The 12,324-nt window shown below is 50.4% G+C and overlaps 1 protein-coding gene across 3 annotated transcripts; it reads left to right on the top strand.

Annotated features, from left to right (window-relative positions):
• The first annotated feature begins 2,594 nt into the window (after positions 1-2,594).
• Positions 2,595-12,284, top strand: LOC308148246 (deoxynucleotidyltransferase terminal-interacting protein 1-like). 3 transcript variants are annotated; one of them, XM_080521693.1, is made up of 13 exons: positions 2,595-2,813; positions 3,510-3,586; positions 3,671-3,767; positions 3,941-4,039; positions 4,113-4,172; positions 5,217-5,273; positions 5,358-5,416; positions 5,894-5,936; positions 6,114-6,172; positions 7,770-7,830; positions 8,743-8,814; positions 10,100-10,155; positions 12,056-12,284. In XM_080521693.1, exons 1-13 carry the CDS (start codon positions 2,739-2,741, stop codon positions 12,171-12,173), a joined length of 933 nt encoding a protein of 310 aa, XP_080377819.1. In that variant the 5' UTR covers positions 2,595-2,738; the 3' UTR covers positions 12,174-12,284. The 3 variants fall into 3 exon arrangements, with proteins under 3 accessions (XP_080377819.1, XP_080377820.1, XP_080377818.1); XM_080521694.1 differs by having other exon boundaries at positions 3,507-3,586; positions 4,113-4,160; XM_080521692.1 differs by having other exon boundaries at positions 3,507-3,586.
• The last annotated feature ends 40 nt before the right edge of the window (positions 12,285-12,324 follow it).

Here is a 12,324-nt window from a genome sequence, read left to right as displayed (position 1 = left end):
ACTGACCCTGTTCCTGTACTGACCCTGTACCTGTACTGACCCTGTTCCTCTACTGACCCTGTTCCTGTACTGACCCTGTTCCTGTACTGACCCTGTACCTGTACTGACCCTGTTCCTGTACTGACCCTGTTCCTGTACTGACCCTGTTCCGTCCCTCTACTGACCCTGTTCCTCTACTGACCCTGTACCTGTACTGACCCTGTTCCGTCCCTCTACTGACCCTGTTCCTCTACTGACCCTGTTCCTGTACTGACCCTGTTCCTGTACTGACCCTGTTCCTGTACTGACCCTGTTCCGTCCCTCTACTGACCCTGTTCCTCTACTGACCCTGTTCCGTCCCTCTACTGACCCTGTTCCTGTACTGACCCTGTTCCTCTACTGACCCTGTTCCTGTACTGACCCTGTTCCTCTACTGACCCTGTTCCGTCCCTCTACTGACCCTGTTCCTGTACTGACCCTGTACCTGTACTGACCCTGTTCCTGTACTGACCCTGTACCTGTACTGACCCTGTTCCTGTACTGACCCTGTTCCTCTACTGACCCTGTTCCGTCCCTCTACTGACCCTGTTCCTCTACTGACCCTGTTCCGTCCCTCTACTGACCCTGTTCCTGTACTGACCCTGTTCCTCTACTGACCCTGTTCCTGTACTGACCCTGTTCCTCTACTGACCCTGTTCCGTCCCTCTACTGACCCTGTTCCTCTACTGACCCTGTACCTGTACTGACCCTGTTCCTGTACTGACCCTGTTCCTGTACTGACCCTGTTCCGTCCCTCTACTGACCCTGTACCTGTACTGACCCTGTTCCTCTACTGACCCTGTTCCGTCCCTCTACTGACCCTGTACCTGTACTGACCCTGTACCTGTACTGACCCTGTTCCTGTACTGACCCTGTACCTGTACTGACCCTGTTCCTCTACTGACCCTGTTCCTGTACTGACCCTGTTCCTGTACTGACCCTGTACCTGTACTGACCCTGTTCCTGTACTGACCCTGTACCTGTACTGACCCTGTTCCTCTACTGACCCTGTTCCTGTACTGACCCTGTTCCTGTACTGACCCTGTACCTGTACTGACCCTGTTCCTCTACTGACCCTGTTCCTGTACTGACCCTGTACCTGTACTGACCCTGTTCCTGTACTGACCCTGTACCTGTACTGACCCTGTTCCGTCCCTCTACTGACCCTGTTCCTCTACTGACCCTGTTCCTGTACTGACCCTGTTCCTGTACTGACCCTGTACCTGTACTGACCCTGTTCCGTCCCTCTACTGACCCTGTTCCTGTACTGACCCTGTTCCTGTACTGACCCTGTTCCGTCCCTCTACTGACCCTGTTCCTGTACTCGTCTCTTTGAAGGACGATGAGACGTCTCAGTGTCCCACAGTCGGCCTGTTGGTTCAGAACTAATATGTTGTCATGGAAACACTGGCTCCACCCTGTTTGATGATGCTGGCTCCACCCAGCTCGTCTGGCCTGGGGGGGGGGCGGGGGGTCTCTGAGCTGGAAAGTGTACCTACAGTGTGTCCCTGGTCCTGCAGACAGTCTGCAGCTTCTCTTCAGTAAAATATTTCGTCCCTCACAGACTGGTGCTTCACTGACCTCAGTCACATGACCCTGTCACTTGACCCTGTCACGTGGCCCTCGGTCACATGACCCTGGCTAATGTAACTTTGACTTTACAGAAGCTTTGAAACTCCACTCTGCAGTTTCATTGTGCGTCTCTGTCCTCTGCTGGAAGACGTCCACCAGCCCAGTGTGGACCTGAGCAGAGACCTTTGACCTCTCACCTGTCCCTCCTGCTCCACCTTTATATTCAAGAAAACTACATCAGCAATGGATTACATCATAAAGGGACTCTGTCTTTCAACTGTAGAGAACCACACACACACACACCAAAAGGACATGCAGCAACTTTCTACAGGGCGAGTTCCACTCAGTGGAGGCTCGTTAGCGGCAGCCATCTTGGATGGGTACAGTCGCTGGTGAGTTCCACTGAGTGGAGGCGGCAGCCATCTTGGATGGGTACAGTCGCTGGTGAGTTCCGCTGAGTGGAGGCGGCAGCCATCTTGGATGGGTACAGTCGCTGGTGAGTTCAACCATAGACATAAACACGAGATGCCGCACAGCCGATCAGCGCCTGTTCAGCCGATGTGCCTCCAGCGCCGCCATCTTGGAGAGGTCTCCTGTTTGTGCTAAACATGGCTTTCAGGCTCGAAATCCACAACATTCGTAGCTCGCTTGCTAGTCCACGTAGCAACACAAGTAAAGGCTCGTTTCAAAGCTCGATTTCGCGGAAGACTTTCCCCCTCCCAATAATCTTTCCATGAGCTTTTAGCTGAGTGACGGAGGCACCAGCAGGCTCGTTTGCGGCAGCCATCTTGGATGGGTACAGTCGCTGGTGAGTTCAACTCTGAGTGAAGGATGCAACAGAGGGACCACAACAGTCATCTGCCAGAGTGTGGCAGCCATCTTGGATAGGTACGGTTACTTTCCGAATTAAATCGTCAATAATTCAGCACAATCGCAGCTTTTATTTTGAAACACTGGTGCTGCAGCATGGCTGAGGTCATATCCTGTTGTCGCTTGAAGGGATTTCCTGCCAAACAGACTCGAGGCTTCCGCCCAGGAAGAATATAGGTCCTATCATCGGCCCAGAAATAACGTGTTACAGCTTTTTAGCTCTTTCCAGCGGCTGCTAGCTGTTAGCTTGTCTCGGAGAGGCCCGGTTCGGTTCGACGATGGGGGCCCAGCGCAGTGAGGGGGGTCGCGACGGGCTGCAGGACGGAGCGGAGGAACCGCAGCACGACAGGCCGGTAAGGAAGGACGTCGACGCGGCGTGGCTCCAGACTGACCCCTGCTGGATGTTAGCGCCACTGCAGGAAGCCGCTCAGACGCAAACTGACCGCTTTTATACTTCAGTTCTGTTACAAAGTCACTTTGACGTTTGAAGAGTTTTACTGCACGAGACACTTTTCATCACGCGGATTGACTTTAACTCTGAACACATTAAATTAAATTACATGTATTCATTATTAACACCTTGACTCTAATTCACTTTGAGTGTTAACTGTGGAGAGAGAGAGAGAGAGAATGATAGAGAGAGAGAGAGAGAGAGAATGATAGAGAGAGAGAGAGAGAGTGATAGCAGTCCTTGTCTCCAGCAGCAGTGGAACATGATGATCAAGCACAGATAGAGAGACACAGAGAGAGAGAGAGAGAGAGAGAGTGATAGAGAGAGAGACACAGAGAGAGAGTGATAGAGAGAGAGACACAGAGAGAGAGTGATAGAGAGAGAGACACACAGAGAGAGAGAGAGAGAGAGTGATAGCAGTCCTTGTCTCCAGCAGCAGCAGCAGCAGTGGAACATGATGATCAAGCACAGATAGAGAGACACAGAGAGAGAGAGAGAGAGATAGAGAGAGAGACACAGAGAGAGAGTGATAGAGAGAGAGACACAGAGAGAGAGAGAGAGAGAGAGAGAGAGTGATAGCAGTCCTTGTCTCCAGCAGCAGCAGCAGCAGTGGAACATGATGATCAAGCACAGGCAGGTCCACCGCCGAGGACGCCGCTCACACATGGCTGTCAGGTACGACGTCACACCTCCTCCTCAGCGCAGCCAATCACAGACAGCCTGGGAGGATGATGTCATCACTGTTCTGGCCTCTTGCAGCTACACGGATCCTCAAGTGTCCATGGACCTGCTGAGGGCGGTGCTGCAGCCCAGCTTCAACCACGACCTCATGGCCCTGTTCAGGAAGTACCACAAGGTACCTGCTGCGACTGACTGGTACCTGGTACCTGGTACCTGGTACCTGGTACCTGCGGCCTGGTACATGGTACCTACTGACTGCTACCTGCTGAGAGAGAGCGAGAGAGAGAGAGAGAGAGAGAGAGAGAGAGAGAGAGAGAGAGAGAGATTATAAAGGGAGTCTGGTTGCAGTTCTTGCAGAAAGCTGCGGAGAACGTGAAGGAGAACGTTGGGGACGAGGTCCAGACCGATCAGCTGATCAGAGACACCTGCAGGAATGTTCTGGAACATGTGAGGTCACTTCCTGTTGTCATGTGACTGAGGAGTGATGTCAAACATCACCTGACTGTGATGTCATCCCCAGGCCAAACAGCTGTTTCCAGAGGAGGACATGAAGAAGGCGGGGCCTGAGGTCACTGTCAAGGTCTCACCTGTCCACTCTAGTCTCACCTGTCCACTCTAGTCTCACCTGTCCACTCCTGTCTCACCTGTCCACTCCAGTCTCACCTGTCCACTCCTGTCTCACCTGTCCACTCCTGTCTCACCTGTCCACTCTAGTCTCACCTGTCCACTCCTGTCTCACCTGTCCACTCTAGTCTCACCTGTCCACTCCAGTCTCACCTGTCCACTCCTGTCTCACCTGTCCACTCCAGTCTCACCTGTCCACTCCAGTCTCACCTGTCCACTCTAGTCTCACCTGTCCACTCCAGTCTCACCTGTCCACTCTAGTCTCACCTGTCCACTCCCGTCTCACCTGTCCACTCCCGTCTCACCTGTCCACTCCAGTCTCACCTGTCCACTCTAGTCTCACCTGTCCACTCCCGTCTCACCTGTCCACTCCAGTCTCACCTGTCCACTCTAGTCTCACCTGTCCACTCCAGTCTCACCTGTCCACTCTAGTCTCACCTGTCCACTCCAGTCTCACCTGTCCACTCTAGTCTCACCTGTCCACTCTAGTCTCACCTGTCCACTCCAGTCTCACCTGTCCACTCTAGTCTCACCTGTCCACTCCCGTCTCACCTGTCCACTCCCGTCTCACCTGTCCACTCCCGTCTCACCTGTCCACTCTAGTCTCACCTGTCCACTCCCGTCTCACCTGTCCACTCCAGTCTCACCTGTCTACTCCCGTCTCACCTGTCTACTCCCGTCTCACCTGTCTACTCCCGTCTCACCTGTCCACTCTAGTCTCACCTGTCCACTCTAGTCTCACCTGTCCACTCCAGTCTCACCTGTCCACTCCCGTCTCACCTGTCCACTCCCGTCTCACCTGTCTACTCCCGTCTCACCTGTCCACTCTAGTCTCACCTGTCCACTCCCGTCTCACCTGTCCACTCTCGTCTCACCTGTCCACTCTCGTCTCACCTGTCCATACCTAGTCCCACCTGTCCACATCTAGTCCCACCTGTCCACTGTAGTCTCACATGTGTCTTGGCCTGTCTGTCCTCACCTGTCCTTTCTCACCTGTCAGAGGTGTCGTCCTGCTGACGAAGACACTGGTCACAGAGGAAGTCCCCTGCTGAAGAAGGTACAATGAGGAGTGCTGCCAGACAGGTGAGGGGACAGGTGAGGGGACAGGTGAACCATTGACCTTCCTCCTTTCTGTCCTCAGAGGAAGACGCGTCCCGCTGGTGTCATGGCGTCTGATCGAGGGATGAGCTTCTCCTCTGGGTGAGGAACTGTGGTGACGGGCGGAGCCTCACCTGGTGCAGCCTCACCTGGTGCAGCCTCACCTGGTGGAGCCTCACCTGGTGCAGCCTCACCTGGTGGAGCCTCACCTGGTGGAGCCTCACCTGGTGCAGCCTCACCTGGTGGAGCTCTTGTAGCTCAGTGGGCGGAGCCTCGTCTCTCAACCACAAGGTTGATTGTTCCGTCCCCAATCAGTCCACATGTCAAAGTGTCCTTGAGCAAGACCCTGAACCCCAAACTGTGTGTGTGTGTGTGTGTGTGTGTGTGTGTGTGTGTGTGTGTGTGTGTGTGTGTGTGTGTGTGTGTGTGTGTGTGTGTGTGTGTGTGTGTGTGTGTGTGTGTGTGTGTGTGTGTGTGTGTGTGTGTGTGTGTGTGTGTGTGTGTGTGTGTGTGTGAATGTGAATGTGACTTCAGAGACTTAAATCAGTGTAAAAGAACTAAATGTGACTGTTTATTCAGAGTGAAGCCAAAATCTGATCCAGTCAGGAGAGACGGACCCAAGGTGAGTCTGCTTCAACTGAGAGGGTACCTCTACCTGTACCTGTGCCTCTACCTCTACCTCTACCTGTGCCTGTGCCTGTGCCTGTACCTGTACCTCTACCTCTACCTGTACCTCTACCTCTACCTCTACCTCTACTTGTACCTCAGCATAGTTTCTAATGCCAACATGATGTTTCAGTGGGATCCGGCCCGACTGTCAGAGAAAAGCACCTTCGTCCTCGGATCCAGAGCCAACAAGTAAGTTAACAAGTAAGTTAGCAACAAGTTAACAAGCTAACAAGTAAGTTAGCAACAAGTTAACAAGCTAACAAGTAAGTTAACAAGTAAGTTAGCAACAAGTTAACAAGCTAACACGTAAGTTAGCAACAAGTCAACAAGTAAGTTAGCAACAAGTTAACAAGCTAACAAGTAAGTTAACAAGTAAGTTAGCAACAAGTTAACAAGCTAACAAGTAAGTTAGCAACAAGTCAACAAGTAAGTTAGCAACAAGTTAACAAGTCAACAGTAAGTCAACAAGTAAGTTAGCAACAAGTTAACAAGTAAGTTAGCAACAAGTTAACAAGCAAGTTAGCGACAAGTTAACAAGTAAGTTAGCAACAAGTTAACAAGTCAACAGTAAGTTAACAAGTCAACAAGTAAGTTAGCAACAAGTTAACAAGTAAGTTAGCAACAAGTTAACAAGCAAGTTAGCAACAAGTTAACAAGTAAGTTAGCAACAAGTTAACAAGTAAGTTAGCAACAAGTTAACAAGCTAACAAGTAAGTTAACAAGTAAGTTAGCAACAAGTTAACAAGTTAACAAGCAAGTTAGCAACAAGTTAACAAGTAAGTTAGCAACAAGTTAACAAGTCAACAGTAAGTTAACAAGTCAACAAGTAAGTTAGCAACAAGTTAACAAGCAAGTTAGCAACAAGTTAACAAGCAAGTTAGCAACAAGTTAACAAGTAAGTTAGCAACAAGTTAACAAGTCAACAAGTAAGTTAGCAACAAGTTAACAAGTAAGTTAGCAACAAGTTAACAAGTAAGTTAGCAACAAGTTAACAAGCAAGTTAGCAACAAGTTAACAAGTAAGTTAGCAACAAGTCAACAGTAAGTCAACAAGTAAGTTAGCAACAAGTTAACAAGTAAGTTAGCAACAAGTTAACAAGTAAGTTAGCAACAAGTTAACAAGTCAACAGTAAGTTAACAAGTCAACAAGTAAGTTAGCAACAAGTTAACAAGTAAGTTAGCAACAAGTTAACAAGCAAGTTAGCAACAAGTTAACAAGTAAGTTAGCAACAAGTTAACAAGCAAGTTAGCAACAAGTTAACAAGTAAGTTAGCAACAAGTCAACAAGTAAGTTAGCAACAAGTTAACAAGTAAGTTAGCAACAAGTTAACAAGTCAACAGTAAGTTAACAAGTCAACAAGTAAGTTAGCAACAAGTTAACAAGTAAGTTAGCAACAAGTTAACAAGTCAACAGTAAGTTAACAAGTCAACAAGTAAGTTAGCAACAAGTCAACAAGTAAGTTAGCAACAAGTTAACAAGTAAGTTAGCAACAAGTTAACAAGTAAGTTAGCAACAAGTTAACAAGTCAACAGTAAGTTAACAAGTCAACAAGTAAGTTAGCAACAAGTTAACAAGTAAGTTAGCAACAAGTTAACAAGCAAGTTAGCAACAAGTTAACAAGTAAGTTAGCAACAAGTCAACAGTAAGTCAACAAGTAAGTTAGCAACAAGCTAACAAGTAAGTTAGCAACAAGTTAACAAGTGAACAGGAGGCTCAGGGCCGGCGACACGGTGACTCAGTACCTGTGGTTGTGATGTCATGGTTGGTCATGGTGATGTCACTGCAGGGCTCTGGGGATGGGCGGGACCAGAGGGAGGATCTACATCAAACATGCTGACCTGTTCAAGGTAAAGCTGGTTTCTATGGCAACAGAGTCGATTCCTACCTTCGTCACGTCACATCGTCTCAACGTGTCTCATGGTGTCTCAACGTGTCTCATGGTGTCTCAATGTCTCATGGTGTCTCAACGTGTCTCATGGTGTCTTAACGTGTCTCATGGTGTCTCAACGTGTCTCATGGTGTCTCAATGTCTCATGGTGTCTCAACGTGTCTCATGGTGTCTCAACGTGTCTCATGGTGTCTCAATGTCTCATGGTGTCTCAACGTGTCTCATGGTGTCTCGTTGTGTCTCATGGTGTCTCGTTGTGTCTCATGGTGTCTCGTTGTGTTTCAATGTGTCTCGTTGTGTCTCATGGTGTCTCGTTGTGTCTCACGGTGTCTCGTTGTGTCTCACGGTGTCTCGTTGTGTCTCATGGTGTCTCGTTGTGTCTCAATGTGTCTCATGGTGTCTCGTTGTGTCTCACGGTGTCTCGTTGTGTCTCATGGTGTCTCGTTGTGTCTCAATGTGTCTCATGGTGTCTCGTTGTGTCTCACGGTGTCTCGTTGTGTCTCACTGTGTCTTGTTGTGTCTCACTGTGTCTCGTTGTGTCTCACGGTGTCTCGTTGTGTCTCATGGTGTCTCGTTGTGTCTCAATGTGTCTCATGGTGTCTCGTTGTGTCTCACGGTGTCTCGTTGTGTCTCATGGTGTCTCGTTGTGTCTCAATGTGTCTCATGGTGTCTCGTTGTGTCTCACGGTGTCTCGTTGTGTCTCACGGTGTCTCGTTGTGTCTCACTGTGTCTCACTGTGTCTTGTTGTGTCTCACTGTGTCTCGTTGTGTCTCACGGTGTCTCGTTGTGTCTCACTGTGTCTCACTGTGTCTCACTGTGTCTCGTTGTGTCTCACGGTGTCTCGTTGTGTCTCGTTGTGTCTCACGGTCAGTATGCAGCAGACTCCAAGGACAAGCAGTGGCTGGCAGAGCGACACCACATGAGAGCAACTGGAGGGAAAATGGTGAGTCAAGAAGTCTTTTAACTGTCAGAAGACGACTCTGTCCTCTGTGTCCTGTCTCACCGCTTTGCTTTCCTCTGTCCTGCTGGACAACCTGTCTCACCGCTTTGCTTTCCTCTGTCCTGCTGGACAACCTGTCTCACCGCTTTGCTTTCCTCTGTCCTGCTGGACATCCTGTCTCACTGCTTTGCTTTCCTCTGTCCTGCTGGACATCCTGTCTCACTGCTTTGCTTTCCTCTGTCCTGCTGGACATCCTGTCTCACTGCTTTGCTTTCCTCTGTCCTGCTGGACATCCTGTCTCACTGCTTTGCTTTCCTCTGTCCTGCTGGACATCCTGTCTCACCGCTTTGCTTTCCTCTGTCCTGCTGGACAACCTGTCTCACTGCTTTGCTTTCCTCTGTCCTGCTGGACATCCTGTCTCACTGCTTTGCTTTCCTCTGTCCTGCTGGACATCCTGTCTCACTGCTTTGCTTTCCTCTGTCCTGCTGGACATCCTGTCTCACCGCTTTGCTTTCCTCTGTCCTGCTGGACATCCTGTCTCACCGCTTTGCTTTCCTCTGTCCTGCTGGACAACCTGTCTCACCGCTTTGCTTTCCTCTGTCCTGCTGGACATCCTGTCTCACCGCTTTGCTTTCCTCTGTCCTGCTGGACATCCTGTCTCACCGCTTTGCTTTCCTCTGTCCTGCTGGACATCCTGTCTCACCGCTTTGCTTTCCTCTGTCCTGCTGGACAACCTGTCTCACCGCTTTGCTTTCCTCTGTCCTGCTGGACATCCTGTCTCACTGCTTTGCTTTCCTCTGTCCTGCTGGACATCCTGTCTCACTGCTTTGCTTTCCACTACGTGAATCGTCACGTTGTGAATCGTCACGTTGTGAATCGTCACGTTACAGATCGTTATGTTACGTTACGGAACTTTACGGACTTTATGCGTAAACTTTACTTTATGGATCGTTGTGTAATGTCCAGTACAGGTTCTCCTCAGGTTCTCCTCAGGTTCTCCTCAGGTTCTCCTTAGGTTCTACTGGAGCTTCAGGCCACAGTTCCATTTGTTGTCAGCTTCCTCCTCCTCCTCTTCTTCCTGCTCCTGCTCCTCCTCTTCCTCCTCCTGCTCCTCCTCTTCCTGCTCCTGCTCCTCCTCTTCCTCCTCCTGCTCCTCCTCTTCCTGCTCCTGCTCCTCCTCTTCCTGCTCCTCCTCTTCCTGCTCCTCCTCTTCCTGCTCCTGCTCCTCTTCCTCCTCCTCCTCCTGAGCTTCTCAGTAATGATGTTTTTTCTACCTCTGTGTTTCAAGGCCTACCTCCTGATAGAGGACGACATCCAGGATCTGTCCCGCAGTGACGAGTACAGGTGAGGGAGTGAGGTAGAGTACGGGTGGAAGGAGTGAGGTAGAGTACGGGTGAGTGAGGTAGAGTTCAGGTGAGTGCGGTAGAGTGAGGTAGAGTACGGGTGGAAGGAGTGAGGTAGAGTTCAGGTGAGTGCGGTAGAGTTCAGGAGAGTGAGGTAGAGTGAGGTAGAGTTCAGGAGAGCGAGGTAGAGTTCAGGAGAGTGAGGTAGAGTGAGGTAGAGTTCAGGAGAGCGAGGTAGAGTTCAGGAGAGCGAGGTAGAGTTCAGGAGAGCGAGGTAGAGTTCAGGAGAGTGAGGTAGAGTTCAGGAGAGCGAGGTAGAGTGAGGTAGAGATCAGGTGAGTGAGGTAGAGTTCAGGAGAGCGAGGTAGAGTTCAGGAGAGCGAGGTAGAGTTCAGGAGAGCGAGGTAGAGTTCAGGAGAGCGAGGTAGAGTTCAGGAGAGCGAGGTAGAGTTCAGGAGAGTGAGGTAGAGTGAGGTAGAGATCAGGTGAGTGAGGTAGAGATCAGGTGAGTGAGGTAGAGATCAGGAGAGCGAGGTAGAGTTCAGGAGAGTGAGGTAGAGTTCAGGAGAGTGAGGTAGAATTCAGGTGAGTGAGGTAGAGATCAGGTGAGTGAGGTAGAGATCAGGTGAGTGAGGTAGAGTTCAGGAGAGCGAGATAGAGTGAGGTAGAGTTCAGGAGAGTGAGGTAGAGTGAGGTAGAGATCAGGTGAGTGAGGTAGAGTTCGGGTGAGTGAGGTAGAGTTCAGGAGAGTGATGTAGAGTTCAGGTGAGTGAGGTAGAGTGAGGTAGAGTTCAGGAGAGTGAGGTAGAGTTCAGGTGAGTGAGGTAGAGTTCAGGAGAGTGAGGTAGAGTTCGGGTGAGTGAGGTAGAGTTCAGGAGAGTGATGTAGAGTTCAGGTGAGTGAGGTAGAGTGAGGTAGAGTTCAGGAGAGTGAGGTAGAGTTCAGGTGAGTGAGGTAGAGTTCAGGTGAGTGAGGTAGAGTTCAGGTGAGTGAGGTAGAGTGAGGTAGAGATCAGGAGAGTGAGGTAGAGTTCAGGAGAGTGATGTAGAGTTCAGGTGAGTGAGGTAGAGTCCAGGTGAGTGAGGTAGAGTCCAGGTGAGTGAGGTAGAGTCCAGGTAGAGTGAGGTAGAGTCCAGGTAGAGTGAGGTAGAGTTCAGGAGAGTGAGGTAGAGTGAGGTAGAGATCAGGTGAGTGAGGTAGAGTTCAGGAGAGTGAGGTAGAGTTCAGGAGAGTGAGGTAGAGTTCAGGAGAGTGATGTAGAGTTCAGGAGAGTGATGTAGAGTTCAGGTGAGTGAGGTAGAGTTCAGGAGAGTGAGGTAGAGTCCAGGTGAGTGAGGTAGAGTCGGGTAGAGTGAGGTAGAGTCGGGTAGAGTGAGGTAGAGTCCAGGTGAGTGAGGTAGAGTGCGGTAGAGTCCAGGAGAGTGCGGTAGAGTTCAGGAGAGTGAGGTAGAGTTCAGGAGAGTGAGGTAGAGTGAGGTACAGATCAGGTGAGTGAGGTAGAGATCAGGTGAGTGAGGTAGAGTTCAGGAGAGTGAGGTAGAGTCCAGGTGAGTGAGGTAGAGTCAGGTAGAGTCCAGGTAGAGTGAGGTAGAGTTCAGGAGAGTGAGGTAGAGTCCAGGTAGAGTTCAGGAGAGTGAGGTAGAGTCCAGGTGAGTGAGGTAGAGTTCAGGTAGAGTGAGGTAGAGTTCAGGAGAGCGAGGTAGAGATCAAGTGAGTGAGGTAGAGTTCAGGTGAGTGAGGTAGAGTGAGGTAGAGTTCAGGTGAGTGAGGTAGAGTTCAGGTGAGTGAGGTAGAGTGAGGTAGAGTTCAGGTGAGTGAGGTAGAGTTCATGTGAGTGAGGTAGTGAGGTAGAGTCAGGTAGGGCTCTGCAGGGCCTCAGGTAAACGCTGGTCTGGTCACAGGGAGTCTCCAGACGTCAGGATGGACGAGATGAAGCCGTTCTCCGTTCCTGTCTGGATGGTGGAGAAGATGCAGAGAACCATGGAGGCTCAGAGAGACTCCGCCCCCACCGTCACCTGACCCTCCGGCCCCGCCCCCACCGTCACCTGACCCTCTGGCCCCGCCCACTGCTCTTCTCCCATTAGCTCACCTTGTTTTTACCAACGCAATAAAAGCTGTCTGTCAAACAGGTTTTCTCTCAACTGGATCATTTATTAGAATGAGACGCTCC

Source organism: Blennius ocellaris, assembly GCF_963422515.1.
Source record: "Blennius ocellaris genome assembly, contig: SCAFFOLD_129, whole genome shotgun sequence".
Taxonomy (NCBI): Eukaryota; Metazoa; Chordata; class Actinopteri; order Blenniiformes; family Blenniidae; genus Blennius; species Blennius ocellaris.
The sequence above is the reverse complement of the archived record's forward strand: the minus strand, read 5'-3'. Positions and strand labels throughout refer to the sequence as shown.

What these genes read in the sequence shown, in the direction of transcription:
- LOC308148246 (XM_080521692.1), top strand. Translation starts at nt 2,739, where the DNA reads ATGGGGGCCCAGCGCAGTGAGGGGGGTCGCGACGGGCTGCAGGACGGA. An exon ending in AACCGCAGCACGACAGGCCG is followed by an intron (nt 2,814 to 3,506) that starts GTAAGGAAGGAC and finishes CCTTGTCTCCAG; the next exon opens with CAGCAGCAGCAGCAGTGGAA. An exon ending in AACATGCTGACCTGTTCAAG is followed by an intron (nt 7,831 to 8,742) that starts GTAAAGCTGGTT and finishes TCTCACGGTCAG; the next exon opens with TATGCAGCAGACTCCAAGGA.